Source organism: Hemitrygon akajei, chromosome 10 (genome assembly GCF_048418815.1).
Source record: "Hemitrygon akajei chromosome 10, sHemAka1.3, whole genome shotgun sequence".
NCBI classification, from domain to species: Eukaryota; Metazoa; Chordata; class Chondrichthyes; order Myliobatiformes; family Dasyatidae; genus Hemitrygon; species Hemitrygon akajei.
Genome location: NC_133133.1, coordinates 11879951 through 11896166, shown reverse-complemented (window position 1 = coordinate 11896166; position 16216 = coordinate 11879951). Strand labels below are relative to the sequence as shown.

The 16216-nt window shown below is 44.2% G+C and overlaps 1 protein-coding gene across 4 annotated transcripts in view; it reads right to left on the bottom strand.

Annotated features, from left to right (window-relative positions):
* The window catches only part of aff2 (AF4/FMR2 family, member 2), a 685599-nt gene extending 672083 nt beyond the window's left edge, over positions 1-13516 (bottom strand). For all 4 annotated transcript variants that reach the window (XM_073057781.1, XM_073057783.1, XM_073057782.1 and 1 more), the window contains exon 1: positions 13077-13516. In XM_073057781.1, coding sequence (XP_072913882.1) covers positions 13077-13129 — 53 coding nt within the window. In that variant the 5' untranslated portion in view covers positions 13130-13516. The remainder of the gene's footprint in view (positions 1-13076) is intronic.
* Positions 13517-16216: the final 2700 nt, after the last annotated feature.

Below are 16216 nucleotides of genomic sequence, written 5' to 3'. Positions count from 1 at the left end.
GAGGGAGGGTGGGGGGGTATGAAGTGAGAGGCTGGGAGGTGAAGGGTGGAAAAGGTAAAGGACTGAAGAAGACAGGGAGCTCACTGTACCGTAGCAAAAAGGGAAAGAGGAGAGGAGCCAGACAGAGATGATCGGGAGGTTACGCAGGCGGGGAGGTGAAGAGAACCGTTTTAAGTTTAAGAGTTCAAAATGGGTGACCTTCCCGTTCTCACGTATCACCTGCAAGGTTGTACCTCCAGCACTCCCCCCCACCCCTCCACCTACCAATTCTGGATTTTGCCCTCTTCCTTTCTAGTGCAGCTATAAAGGAGGCAAGACAGAGGCTATATTTCGTTAGGAGTTTCAGGGGATTTGTTATGTCACATATAACACTCACAAATTTCTACAGATGTACTGTGGAGAGCATTATAATTGGCTGCATCACCGTCTGGTATGGGGGTGGGGGGGTTGTAGGAGGTAGTGGCTACTGCACGGGATCAAAGTAAGTTGTAAAATTACTCAGCTCCATCATGGGCACTAGCCTTCATCGTACGCAATACATCTTCAAGGAGCGGTGCCTCAAAAAGGCGGTGTCCATCATTAAGGACCCCATCACCCAGGGCATGCCCTGATCTCACTGTTACCATCAGGTCGGAGGTACAGAAGCCTGAAGGTACACACTCAGTGATTGAGGAACAGTGTCTTCCCCTCAGCAATCGGATTTCTGAATGAGCATTGAACCCATAAACATTACCTCACTACTTTCTAATATACTATATTTTTTATATACATACTTACTGTAATTAAGTTTTTATACATTTTATCAAGTATTGCAGTGCACTGCGGCTGTCAAGTTAACAAATTTTACGATATATGCCGGTGATATAAAACCTGATTCTGATGACAGGTCTTGGCCCGAAAAGTCAATTGTTTATGCATTTCTATAGATACTGCCTGACTCACTGAGTTCCTCCACGTACGTGTGTGTGTGTGTGTGTGTGTGTGTGTGTGTGTGTGTGTGTGTGTGTGTGTGTGTGTGTGTGTGTGTGTGTGTGTGTGTGTGTGTGTGTGTGTGTGTGTGTGTGTGTGTGTGTGAGAACCTCTTGTGTTTATGAAGGAGACACTCAGCTGTTTCCCTGAAAGGCACTGAAGGCAAGGCGTATCTCCAGCTCTCCACCCCTGAGATATCCATCGTACAACAGTTTTATTTCTAATGGTGTGTTAATGCACCAATCCTTCAGCACACACTCTTTGAAAATGCCTGTCTTGGTCGCCTTGAATTTAGCAGCTTAACATCAGTGGCGGTATTAATAACAAGTGTGTCAAGCTTATAAATAGACAGTAGACCAGATCCAAGCCCGAAGATAGACATGAAGCCACCAATTTAGAACAGCACAGGTATTAACTGAATCAGTGATGTAATGGCATGGAGTGGGAATGAAATATAGTGCTTCCATCCACACCACTTACTGACACATCAGACTGAATTTTTGCTCAAAAGATAAATTGCAGCAACATTTCCACAGAGACAGAATCACTCCCGGCTGTAGATTTGGTTTCACTCTTACTGTACCTTTCCCTCAACTACATGTTTTTTCCCAGTCTGCATATGTCAGGCAAGCTTTCCAGCACCAGCTGAAATTCCTTGTTCCCGCGGCTACAATCAGCAGGAATTAATTGCATGCACCACCCCCTAACCCCTCATCCCGAGACGGTAACCTGCAGGATGAGCCGGTGGTAAGGAAGGCAAATGCAACATTAGCGTTCATTTCCAGAGGACAAGAAAAGAAAACCAAAGGTGCATAGGCCATACATACTTTGGGCCACAATATTTAAGAAAGGATGTGCTGGGTCCAGGGGAGGGTCGCAAGTAATGAACCTGGGAATAAAAGAGTTAACGTATGCGAATTGTTTGATGACTCTGGGCCTGTACTCACTGAATTTCAGAAGACTGACGGGAGAATCCCTTTGAAACCTATTGAATATTGAAAGGCCTAGATAGGGTGGATGTAGAGAGGATGTTTCAGAGATGTGGAATTTCTTTAGCCAGAGAGTGGTGATTCTGTGGAATTCATTACCATAGATGGCTGTGGAGGCCAAATGAATGGGTATACTTAAAGCAGAGGTTGATAGGTTCTTGATTAGTCAGGGCATCAAAGGTTACTGGGAGAAGGCAGCAGAACGGCATGGAGAGGGATAATAAGTCAGCCATGATCAAATAGAGGAGCAAAGTTGACAGACTGAATGGCCTAATTCTGCTCCTATATCTTATGATCTTACTTCAAGTTTACAGCTTTCATACACACGTGTATTCTCATGGTATAAATACTATGAAAACCAGCTTTTTGCAGCAGCACAGTACGTTACAAACATAAGTTGACATAAATTAACCTAAATTATACCCAATCTTCACATGCACAAAATAAACACCAAAATAAACATAACAACATTAGTGCAAGATTGAGAGAGAATCAGAATCATGTTTACTCATCATCATCGTGTGCCGTGTCATATTGACGTGGGCGATCATGGTCTTATCCATAATAACCACTGACATGTGTCATGAAATTTGTTGTTTTGCAGCAGCTGTACAGTGCATACAATAAATTACGTATAATAAGATTCAATATAAGTTTTTATTGTAAATTATGTTTTCTGTATTATGCATTGCATTGTACTGCTGCCACAAAATACATACATATATATATATATATACACAAACATATATATATAAAAAACAGTACTGGGCAGAAGTCTTAAGCACATATATATAGCTAGAACTGTTCCTTTTCACATCTTGTAGCAGATTGGGAAGCATTTTTGCCATTTTTGACTGATTTTTTATGAGGCGAATTGCTCGCTTAGCGCTTGGCCCAGCACAGATGGAAAGCATGCAAGGAACTGACGAGAACTGAACTCAGGACCATTTGCTTCGAGGTCTGGTGCTGATGCCACTGCACCACTGGCCAGCTGTTTGGCTAGAGCGCCTAAGAATTTTGCACTGTGCTGTTGCTGTAAAGAAAAAATAATCTCATGACATTTGTGAGCGATGATAAACCAGATTCCGATATGGGTCTCTGTTGTGGACTGAGAGTGGGAAGGGGGCAGGGGAATTATGGATGGGAAAAGGGGAAGGGAGAGGGGAGGGAGCGTGAAATACCTGAGATATTCTAAAATTAACCAATTGTTTGGAATTAAATTACCTTGCCTGGTATCTCAGGGCTGGGTGTGTCTGCACCGGCACTTACCTGTGACCCTAGCACTCCTTCTCTGCCACCCCTCCCATGGAGCTCCACCCTCACCATTCCCACCATCCTTTACTCACACCAGATTACAAACTTGCTCTCCCGCTCCTGCAAAAAGAGAGCAATATTGTGAGGCAGTGTTCACGGCTTCACGGTCCATTCAGAAATCTGATGGTGGAGAGGAAGAATCTGTTCCTAGAATATTGAGTGTGCCTGCCTCTTCAGGCTCCTATACTTCCTCCCTTTTGGTTGTAATGAAAAGAGGACATGTTCTGGTTGGCGAACATCCTTAATAATGGAAGCCACCTTCTTGGTCACTGCCTATTGAAGATTGTCCTTGATGGTAGGAAGGGTTGGGCCCATGATGGAGCTGGCTGAGCCTACAACCCTCTGCAGATTTTTCCAATTCTGTGAGAGAGAAGGGGAAAGAGTAGTTTGAGGTAGACCAAGTTTTTCCAGGTGTGTTCAAAAACTTGATGGAGATGGAGAAGAAGCTGTTGCTGAACCGTGAGGTATGGGTCTTCAAGCTCCTATACATCCTGCCTGATGACAACGTCGAGAAGAAGACATCGACCAAATTGTGGGCAACTCTGATGACGGATGTCACTGTCCTAAGAGGTGGTCTCTTATAGATATCGTAAATGGTGGGGAGAGCTGTACCTATGAAGTAACTCACTGAGTTTACTATTTGCCGACCACCCCCCCCCCCCAGATGTTAGGTGTTCCCAGCATTTTCCACTTTTATTTCAGTTTTGCAACATCTGTAGCTTTTTAAAAAAAATGTTCATTAACCGTTGTCTAATTTTGAGGGATTACTCTGCTCAGAAATGCAATTTAGGTTATTTTGTTATTTTAGAAGTCTCATGCCGCAGTTATCCCTGTCAATCCCTGTGTAGCAACACGAACAGAACCAAAGCTGGCTAGTGACAGTTCAGTTATGAATCATCGTCACAGGCAGGCACATTGTAGCACATCTACTCATGATCAATGGCGTGCAGGCACACATCAGAGGGAGAAGGAAGGTGACATCAACTGTATTAATAATTTCTACCATGCTACATCAAGAGCAGAAATAAAAGAAGTGCTTGGATCTGTCAAGGCAGAGCATTTTTTTTCCAACTGTAAAACCACTAAATATCAGAATCAGAATCAGGTTTATTATCACTGACTTACGTCGTGAAATTTGTTTTGCAGCAACAATACAATGCAATATCTTAAAATTACTATCAACAAATCAGAGCACGATTGGCAAAATAAAACCGGTTCTCAAATGCTTCACATCTACATATGCTCCTTAAAAGAGCTTTGTCTTAAAGGGGTCGACTAGGCGTTCTTCTTCTCCGAGGACTGTAACTTTGTCGCGGTGGAGAAGCTTGCGACTTTCTGCAATCCTGAGAGCGAATCCATCTACAGCTCCTGGTAGGGTCAGCGATGGCGGTAAGGTCAAGTGGGAGGTTCCAAAGAGCGGTCCAACCAAGGCTTCAAAGGTAGAGCTGGCGGGAGATGTATTTATTTATTTATTTGTTTGTTTGTTTGTTTATTTATAAAGATATAGCGTGGAAAACACCCTTCTGGCCCTCGGAGCTGTGTCACCCAGCAACCCCTGACAAACTCTGATTAACCCTAACCTAATCCCAAGAGAATTTACATGACCGATTACCCTTCTAACTAGTATGTCTTTGGACTCCTGAGTGGAAACTGGAGAACCCAGAGAAAACGCACGCATTCCACCGGGGAAACATACAGAGTCCTTACAGGGGACACCGGGATTGAACTCCAAACTCTGATGCCCTGAGCTGCAACAGCTTCGGGCTAACCACTACGCCACCATGATGCCCCAAGCACATCCCAATGGCAGTGAAGGATCCCCAGTTGTCTTGCACTCTGTGTCACTGGACCCTGATCCAATCTGTCAAGGACCGTTCGATGGCTGCCCACATTAAACAAGGTCACACACAGGCTTTCTCCATTAAGGGAAATCCACCCCAGTAGGCATTTCCTGTCTTGTGTCTTAAAAATTGTTTCCAAGAGGCAGCCAGTGGCACATTGCCGAAGCAATATAGCCCCATCACTCGGGTTTAAGTGTACCACTCGGAAGAAACACTTGGGATCGCATAAAACAGAAGGACCACAGAAACACAACAACGCTCTACAGTGAGTAAAAGACTCAACATCCCAAATGCTAAAAGCCAGAGTCACTTCTAAATAAACACCCTGTTTACTTTGCATCAGGTGGATAAGCTTGGCCTGATATAATTCAGGCAGTATCAGAGTTTGATTTATTATCGCTGACTTTTATGACATGAAATTTCTTTTTTGGTGGGGTGGCAGTACAGTGCAAAGACAAAGTTATACAAAAACAATATTATTACATAAAAAACAAACAGTGCAGGAAAAAAGAAATAGCAAGGTAGTGCATCAAACCCAGGAAATTTCACTGTGTTTATGCTTATTATGTATTTTTTATTTAGAGATAACTGCATGCTGCAATGCCCAGCAACCCACCTTTTTAACACTCGCTAATCACAGCACAATTTACCGTGAACATTTAACCTACTAACCTGTATGTCTTGGACTGTGGGAAGAAACCAGAACACCTGGAGGAATCTTACATGGTCCCAGGGAGAATGGATAACCTCTTTACAGATAGTGATGGAATTTAACTCTGAACTCCGGCGCCTATGGCATCCGATGTTTGTCCATACAATATCAATACAATATCCCTTTAGAACAGAGATGAGGAGGAATTTCTTTAGTCAGAAGGTGGTGAATCTGTGGGAATTCCACAGATTCCTGTGGAGGCCAGTTCAATGGGTATATTTCAAGTGGAGGTTGATGGGTTCTTGATGAGTAAGGCTGTCAAAGGTTATAGTGAGAAGGCAGGAAAATGGGGTTAAGATGGATAACAAATCAGAAAAGTCAAAAGGTCCGTATTTCACGATAATCTTTTTGTGGTGCTCGGATGCAGCAGTCTAGTCACACTCAGTAGCCTCTGCTTTTAGGTACCTCCTGTACCTAATAAAGTTCCACTGAATGTAAATTGTCATTTTAAAATGAGTGAAGAATAGGCAAAGCAACTGATTTTATACATGTGCAGGTGCATGTATGTATGTAAGTGAGCCTGGAACGCTGACTGTTTACTTTTTCCCCATAGATGCTGCCTGGCCTGCTGAGTTCCTCCAGCATTTTATGTGTGTTACTCAGATTTCCAGCATCTGCAGATTTTCTCTTGTTTGTGAGCAGAATTAGGCCGAACGTTTTTTTATTTGATTTTTCACACCATTCTCTATAAACTCTAGAGACTGTTGTGTGGGAAAATCCCGGGAGATCAGCAGTTTCTGAGATACTCAAACCACCCCATCTGGCACCAACAATCATTTCAGGGTCAAAGTCACTGAGATCACATTTCTTCCCCATTCTGATGTCTGATCAGAATAACAACTGAACCTCTTAACCATGTCTGTACGCTTTTAAGCATTGAGTTGCTGCCACGTGGGTGGCTGATTAGATATTTGCATCAATGGACAGGTGTATCTAATAAAGTGACTACCGAGTGTACTGAAACTCACAAGACATTGGTGCAGTTTACAGAACCAATGCCAAGCTGTGGATTTGAGTTGCCTGTCAGATGTCACTGAAAAAAAGATCAATGGAGCAAAATACTAGACTTAAGCATACAGAGAGCAGAAGCGTTAGCAATGAGGAGCAACATGCACATTGAAATTAACCCAATGATTAATAATTGATCTCATAAGTAATCTGTGCAGTTGAACATTAACACAATCCCTTGGCATGATGTAGTAAACTGGTTGTCGCTGCTGAGCTTTGTGTTTCGTTGCCCGACTTCAGTCGTCAGAAAGGCTCGAGAACAGCTCAGACACCCCTGTAAAGAAATGTCAAAGACTCCAGAGCACTTTAAAAATAGACAGCTCTAAAGGTCTGTGCTTGCAGGAGCCAATGAGTGTGAGCAGGTCTCATCTGAGCCAGGGTTCCTTCTCCATGAGAGTACCAAAAAAAAACCCCACACTGTACTTTTTTCTTGAGCGTTAACTGCACGCCACAACATCAGATCAAATGAGTTTTCAACACAATTTGACATTCTGGAGGGGATCGTATATTCAAAACAATGGCGAATTGTTTCAGGTCAGGCACTAAACTCAGAAGCAACAGCTGTACCAGATACAATCTTATTAAAGTTGCCTATTAGCTCTGTAAATCTTTCCTCTTAACACTAATTTGCCAAAAAGGGATTTATATTAAACCTGAGGCACACACCACACTGGTCAGTTATAAAAATCTTCACAAGATGCACTGAAGGGCTGTGAATTTCTGTAGGGCGTAACTGAGCAACATTCCAACAAATTTTATTTTGTTTTAAGAATAAGGTAACCATTAAGTGATCACGTGTGTGCCAGGTCAAAGGTTATTGATTTTGTTTAAAACACTGGTCCTCTGTGAATCATCAGGTTGCAAAGAGAATGTTGTCCCAACCGTATAATACCGTCTCATGCAAAGCTTTCTCATCTGATGTTGGGTTGGTCTAATGTGTGCCCAGTTGCATACATAGTTGTTAATCATCTTGCCCAAAGGACAAATGGTCTCAGATGCACGAGCAAAGCACGCAAAATGCTGGCGGAACTCAGCAGGTCAGGTAGCAGCATCTGTGCAGAGGAATAAACAGTTGACGTTGCGGGCCGAGACTCCTCATCAGGACCTGATGTCTCAGCCCAAAAAGTTGACTGTTCATTCCTCACCACAGACGCCGCTGCCTGACCTGCTGAACTATACCGGTATTTTGTGTTTGCTGCGGGAACTGGACTCTGATCGCTGGCACTGTAAGGCGTTACCCTGCTGCCCACAATTTCTCTGCAGGTGTAAGAGGGAAACAATGAAAGGTCTTGACCTAAAATATTGACTCATTATTCCTCTCCATATATCAGGGCTTCCCAACCATTTTTATGCCATGGACCCCTACCATTACCAAGGGATTCGTGGACCTCAGGTTGAGAAATCCCGCTGTAGATGCTGCCTGACCTCTGACCTGCTGCGTTCCTCCAGCATTTCTAGGTGACCCTGCTCAAGACTTCCAGCAGCATCTACAGAATCTCAGCTACACGAATTATTGGGAATGCACAAAGGCTTAAATGAACCCTGAAGTTCTCATTATGTAAATTTTATACCAACATAAAATTAAGCCCATGTTTACCCATAGCTACACATTCCCCACCCCAGAAGACCCATTGCATACCTATTGATACTGGTGATAGCTTCATCCCAAACTCATTCTATTCCCACCTGAGAAAGAATCAAGTATATACGACAGATCCGCATGGGCTAGATACCTAATACTATCAGGATTAGATATTTATTACCACTATAACACAAAAATTTATCTGCATCACAGTAAGGTAAACAAGGTTCAGAGATACTGAGACAAGGCCAACAAGCAGAGGACAAGCAGAACTAAAAAGGAAACAAAGAGATTAGCTACATACGTCTACAAACATTTACCATCATTGCACCAGCCAGAATCAGATGCACAGTCAACAGACAACAGGAGATGGAATGTGTCATCACAGAGCCAAAACACAACCCTAATACACTTCATTGTAGGCTTCTAGAAGCACACATTCGCAACATACCAACCAGGACAGAACATATACTGCTGTCATACACGAAGTGCTGGAGGAGCTTAGCAGGACAGGCAGCATCAATGGAGGGAAATACAAGGCTATATAAGGCATTGTTCTGACCACACTTGGAGCATTGTGAGCAGTTTTGGGCCCATTATCACTCAGGGCATGCCCTCTTCTCATTGCTACCATGAGGGAGGAGGCACCACAGCCCGAAGGCACACACTCAATGATTCAGGAACAACTTCTTCTCCTCTTCTATCATATTTCTGAATGGACGTTGAACACTACCTCACAAATTTTTTGTACTTTTTTATTTAATTTAACTTATATATACTTAATGTCTTATTGTAATTTACAGTTGTTATTATTATGTACTGCAATGGACATCTGCTGCAAAAACAACAGATTTTATGACATATGCTGGAGATATTAAACCTGATTCTGATTCTGATCTAAGAAAAGATGTGCTGGCACTGGAGAGGGTCCAGAGGAGGTTCACGAGAATGATTCTGTGAATGAAAGGGTTAACACATGAGGAGTGTATGATGGCTCTTGGTTTGTACTGACTGGAGTTTAATAGAATGAGGGGGGTTCTCACTGAAACTTATTGAATATTGAAAGGCCTAGGTAGCATGGCTGTGGAGAGCATGTTTCATAGAGTGGGGAAGTCAAGGACCAAAGGGCACTGCCTCAGAAAAGAGGGACATTCATTTAGAACAGAAATGAGGAGGGATTTCTTTAGCCAGAGGGTGGTGAACCTGTGGGATTTGTTGCCACATGGGGCTGTGGAGGACAAGTTATTGGGTGTATTTAAAGTGGTTAATAGATTCTTTATTAGTCAGGGTATCGGAGGTTATGGGGAGAAGACAGAAGAATGCATTTGAAAGGGATAATATATCAGCCATGATGGAATGGAGGAGTAGAGTCGATGGGCTGAATGGCCTAATTTTGCTCCTATGTGTTGTGGAAGTAAACAATAGTGGTATCAGGCCAAGCCCTTCATCAGGACACCCTTCATCACCCATCCTGGCCTGCTGAGTTCCTCTGGCGTTTTGTGCGTGTTGTTCAAGATTTCCAGCATCTAGTGAGTCTGATATACTGCTGCGAGACAAGCAGAGATCAGAGAAATGTCCATTATCTTCCTGATGGAGAGCGTGTGACCTCCACTTGACAGCTGGGACATCAATGATAACGGGCACATGCCAATTATAACATTTCTCAACCTTAAAGAGATTCCACCAACCAAAGCAAAGCCAGTGAATAATAAGTTAAGGGCATTAGCAGAACAATTAGCATTGAACCAATGCTGACAAAAAGTCAGAGAGTCACAGATAAAAGGAGAAACAGCAGAGAAACACAACCTTCTGCCCATCTAGTGCATGCTGACCACTAAGCACTCACTGACATTAATCCTGCTCCGTATATTCTCCCGACTTTCTTGTCAACTCTACACAGATCCTGCCACTCACTAACAGCCTTGGGGGCCACTTTATTAGGCACACCTCTATATCTGTTTGTTAATGCAAATATCTAATCAGCCAATCATGTGGCAGCAACTCAATGCCTAAAAACATGCAGACACGGTCAAGAGGTTCAGTTGTTGTTCAGACCAAACATCAGAATGGGGAAGAAATGTGACCTAAGTGACTTTGATGGTGGAACGACTGTTAGTGTCAGATGGGGTGGTTTAAATATCTCAGAAACTGCAGATTTCCTGGAATTTTAACACACAGCAGTCGCTAGAATTTACAGAGAAAGATGCAAAAAAAAAACATCAAGTGAGCAGCAGTTCTGTGGGCGAAAAATGGTTGTTAATGAGAGAGGTCAGAGGAGAACGGCCAGATTGATTCAAGCTGACAGGAAGGTGACTGTAACTGAAATAACCATGCATTCCAATAGAAAAGTGCAGAAGAGCATCCCCTAATGCACAACACGTCGAACCTTAAACCTTGAAGGAGAAGATCATACTAGGTTTCACTCCTATGCCCAATAAAAAGCCCACTGAGTGTAAATCCCACCAACTACACATCTTTGGGATCTGGAACACCTAGAAACCCACAAAACCACAGCAAGAACATGCAAACTCAATACAAGCAGCGTCCAAGTTCAGGACCAAACCCGAGTCTCTGGGCTGTGAGGCAGCATCTCTGCCAACTGTGCCACCATGCTACCTTGCTGATATTGCAGCAGAAATACACTTGTACATCAAATTCTGGCAGGCAGCTGTGGACTATTCGGCTCTAGTGAGGCAATGTGGCATAAATGCTTCATCCCTGTCTGAGGTGGTGGAGAATGGCCAGAATAGCACTGGTAGACACCACCATCTGGCTAAATAATTCCATCCTCATTTCTGTTCTAAATGGACATCCTTCTGTTCTGAGGCTGTACACTCTGGTCACAGACTCCCCACTGTGGGAAACATCCTCTCCACATCTTGTCTACCTAGGCCTTTCAATATTCGATAGGTTTCAATGAGATCCCCCCCATCATTCTTCTAAACTCCGGTCAGGACAGGCCCAGACCATCAGACACTCCTCATACATTATCACTTATGAATGATAATTCAAATTTGGAGGAAGGAATTTAAAACTCTCTATTGTACTTTTTTTTAATAGTCACAGTTTTCCTTTATTTATAATTGGTATTTGTATTGGTCAAAAATACCAAAATACAGTGAAAAGCTTGTATACTGTTCATACAGATCAAGACATTACACTGAGGCAGAATAAGGTAAAAAAACACTTAACAATAAAGAATAAAGCTACTGAGAAAGTACAGTTCAGGTGAAGGATAAAGTGCAAGATCATAATGAGCTCAATCAATACTGCCATTCTTTCCAAAGGCCAATTCAACGGCAAATCTGGTCAAGACAAGAACTTTCTTAACAAGTCCAGAGTGGGTCCACGTGGATCCTGTAAGGATTTCTCAGTCCAACTGACACCCACAGATACAAGAGGGGAGAGATTTACCTGAGAGGTAACTTTATTGGCCAGAGGGTAATGAGTACCTGGAATGAGCTGCCAGGTGAGGTTGTTTGAGGCAGTGACAATTGAAACACTGAAGAGGCTTTTTGACAGATACATGGAGGGGAAGGGCTTGGAGGGTAATGGGCCAAACAGGAGGATCTGGGACAAGTCGGGAGGATGCTGTGGTGGACAGTGGACATGAAACAGTTAGGCCAAAGGGCCCATTACAGTGCTGCATTACTCTATAACACTAACAACAAACACATGTCTCAGTTAACCCCTCGAAGACCACTGTATTGTTGTACAATGATTCCAGCCCACACCCACCTCAGTAACTGGGCAATACCTTTACATAAAACATTGAGCATTGAACACTACAGCACAGTACAAGCCGTTCGGCCCCAAAACGTTTTGCCAATCTTCTCACCTACTCTAAGGTCAACCTTCTCTCCTGCACAACCCTTCACTTTTCTATCATCCATGCATCTATTTCGGAGTTTCTTAGATGTCTCTAACCTATCGGCCTCTACCACCCTTGGCGGGCCATTCCACACACCCTCTACTTGGAACCCTCACAATGAGGTTCTCCTAGAGACACCAGACTTTCCTTTGGTGGACTTTACCACTGGGAGCATGTCAGACAGCATTATAAAAAAAAGAAACAAATGCCCTTCCAAGAAGTCATCCAGGCAAGTCTGGTCATCACAAAGTTGCAAGGGTGTCATTTTTGAGGTGAGAGCAAGAAATTGTCTGTCAACTCAAAGTTTGCAAGCATCTCCAAACTATAATCATTCAAACACCCATACTGAATCATGATGTACAATTTACAATACGTTGCAGCTCTAAGCCACCTAGAATTTGCCTCGTATTAAAAAGAAACATATGTCTGAGAGAGTAGTGACCTCAAAAAGCCAGCAGTAACCCTCTTGTTAATTAGAAACACCAGTCAGGGTTATTCAGATGAAAACTTAAGTCAGTGTTGAATGTCACTAGGTGTCTCTGGTGCGTTATATACGCAAAGCTTTGCAAAAAAAAAAATAAAATACAACACAAAGAAACCTTTCCAGCTGAATCAGTGTGGCAAAATTCAGCCGTCCTAGAGGCCACTACACAGCTCACAGAAAAGGGTGCAATATATCTGCGTTTTACAGGAACAACGCCGAAACAGGCGCCAGGGGCAGTGGAGACGATAAACGCTTGAACTAACGCATGAAGGAGCTTTATTCAAAACAAAAGAGAGAGAGACCTACCACGATTGTTCCAGTTCCCAGTCTCTGAAGAAGTCGAACTCGAAAAGGTCCATAGCAGTGCGTTAAGCTCTAAGGGACTAGTGTCCTTGGCAGGAGTGGCCCGGTTCTGCATACGGCGATTGTTCGCTAACTGTAACCGTACTGTACGCGCTGGCTGCCTCTCGCAGTGGGAGAATGTTGGCTGTCTTGGCTGTGCGAGGCAGAATCAACATCTCTCTCTCTCTCTCGCTCTCTCTCTCTCTCTCACACACACACACACACAGGGAGGTGGAGCTTCAGTCAGTAAGAAGCCATGACATGGAGCTTGCAAAAAAAAACGCTATCTGCTGTGGATCTGACAGATTCGGCTGAACCTTTGGCATGAACAGCAGGGTGGAGCGGACGCCAGACCCCAAGTGCATACCCTCACTCCACGTCTGGACCATCAACAACACTCCGCATCTCCCAGCCTTTGCGATCCAAACACCACCTCCCCCCCCCCCCGCCCCTCGTTCGTCCCTCACTCTGCCTCCCCAAGCGGGGAACTCAGTTGAAACTCATTTCATTTCTGCAGTTGAGATGGTGTCCAGGGTCCCTGGGCTCCCAGTCTGCTGCCACCTCCTCCAACTTGGCTCTGGCTGGAACGTTTTCCTTTCCGAGGTTTGGGAAAGGGCAAGCCACCTTGTGGTCCGCCTGTTATACCGCAGACCACAACTGTCAGAGGACCCCTGTTCCCGTCCTCCTACAGTTCAAAGGGGCATTGGAGAAATCGGGTATCGTGAGCAGATTCAGCAGGCCAGGCGGCATCTGAGGGATATAGATAGGGTAAATGCAAGTAGGTTTTTTTCCACTGAAGTTGGGTGAGACTGGAACTAGAGGTCATATGTTAAGATTGAAAGATGAAATGTTTAAGGAGAACATGAGGGGGAACTTCTTCAATTAGAGGGTGGTGAGAGTGTGGAGCCAGCTGCCAACGCAAGCGGTGGACGTGGGTTTGGTTTCAATACTTAAGAGACATTTGGATAGGAATATGGATGTGAGGGGTATGGAGGGCTATGGTCCAGGTGCAGGTCCATGGGATGAGGCAGGGTAATAATTCAGCACAGACCAGATGGGCCGAAGGGCCTGTTTCTGTGCTGTAGGTCTTTGACTCTATAGAGGGAAATAAACAGTCAATGTTTTAGCTCGAGATCTTTTGTCAGGAAAAGGGATCTCGGTCTGCTGAGTTCCTCCAGAATTTTGTGCGTTTTGCTCTGGATTTCCAGCATCTGCAGAATCTCTCTTGTTTATAGGTGCTGCCTGAGCTCTGCGTTCCTCCAGCATTTTGTGTGTGTCACTCTGGACTTCCACCGTCTGCACAATCTCTTCTGTTTGTAAATCAAAGCTCTGCTAACCGGAGAGGGTTCCATCAGTACGGAAGGCACAGCAGCACAACTGGTAGTCCTGATGAAGGGCTCCAACACAAAACGTTGACTCTATTCCCTCTACAGATGCCGCCTGAGCTGCTGAGCTCCTCCATCATTTTGTGTGTGTGTTGCTCTGAACTTCCAGCATCTGCAGAATCTCTTGTATATCACAAGCAGACTGTTATCAAGACAGGGAGGCAAATAAGAGGGATGGACAACCTCATATTTCTCATTTGTTCTTGCAACATAATAGGATAGCATTTGGACCTTAGGTCAATTCTAGCTCAGAACATTCCATTAATGTCATTCCCTCACATATGTCCCTGTAATAGTTCCCTTCTCACCTCACACCTACCCCCAAGTCTTCTGAAACTAGATAATTATTCTCAAATGTACCAAAATTTACAGTGAAAGGCCTTTGCTTCCAGGCCATACAGACAGATCATTCCATATATTAGTACATTAAGGAAGTAGAAAGAAAATCACAATGCAGAATAGAGTGTAACTGTTGCAAGAAAGTGAAGTGCAGGTAGACAAATAAAGTGCAAGGGCTGTGATAAGATAAATTAGGAGATCAAGGGTATTTAATTTTAATTTAGAGTTACAGCACAGTAACAAGCCCTTCTAGCCCAATGAGCCCATGCTGCCCAATTCCACCCATGTGACCAATTTACCTACTTACCCACATGTCTTTGGAATGTGAGAGGAAACCGGAACAGTCAGAGGAAACCCACGCAGTCCCGGAGAGAACGTGCAAACTCCTTACAGGCAGCAGTGTAATTGAACCCGGGTCACTGCCGTGGTAACAGTGTTTTCCCTAACCGTCATGGTACAGAGCTGCCCTAAACAAATGCACAACGTACGGCACAATTTGTTCGATAGGAAGTTCTGATGATCTGAAATGTTAACCAACGCTGTGAGTGCTTAGCATGTCAGGCTGCAAGGATTTCCAGCACTCACTGTCCACTTGCAGCAGTTTCTTTGGGCAGGGCTGCATTAAATTCTGGTGCAGGCCAAATTTACTGTAGAATGAAGAGTAAATAATCTACGAAGACACAGGAAATAATTAGAGGGTCAACAGAGCGGCCCTGAATTTGCTCTGCTCCTTGCTCCGGGTGCCTGTGGCGGTAAATTCAGGCTGAGCATCCCAGTTTATTTCAGAGAGAGTGGTATCCTGCCCAGTGAGACTGTACACTGAGTCTAGGCAAAAGGCAATAGTAGTGCAATCACTCAAATCAGCTATGATGTTCTCCTGAGAGTGCCTGGGAGTGACTTTGTTTAATGTGGGGAGGCTGATACACAGGTCCTTGACCAATCGGGGTCAGGGTACGGTGGCATGGAATGCAAGATGACTGGGGATCCTTCACTGATGCAGATTCCTCCGTCTTCACTGCCTTTGTGATGTGACATCAACGTCCATCAGCTCTACTCATGAGCTCTTGGTTGGATTGCTCTTTGTCTGGAGCCTTCCCCCTTGACCTAGCCACCATGGGTGACCCGTACCAGGAGCTAAGCTGCAGGCAGCATAGCTGTCGGGGTCTCAGGAAGTGACAAGCCCTTCCACCACAAAAAGGTGATGAAATCTAGGCTATACCTGTTCTTCCAGAGAGGTGTAAGTGGTCCCATTACATTGAAGAGAATCGGAACTGATATTTATCCCCCTGCCCCCGTTGGCCAAAAAAGGGAAGATATCCTTTTCTTTGTGCCCTTGTGGGATCTTTTTGTGCCCAAAACACCGATCACCTTACCTGCAGA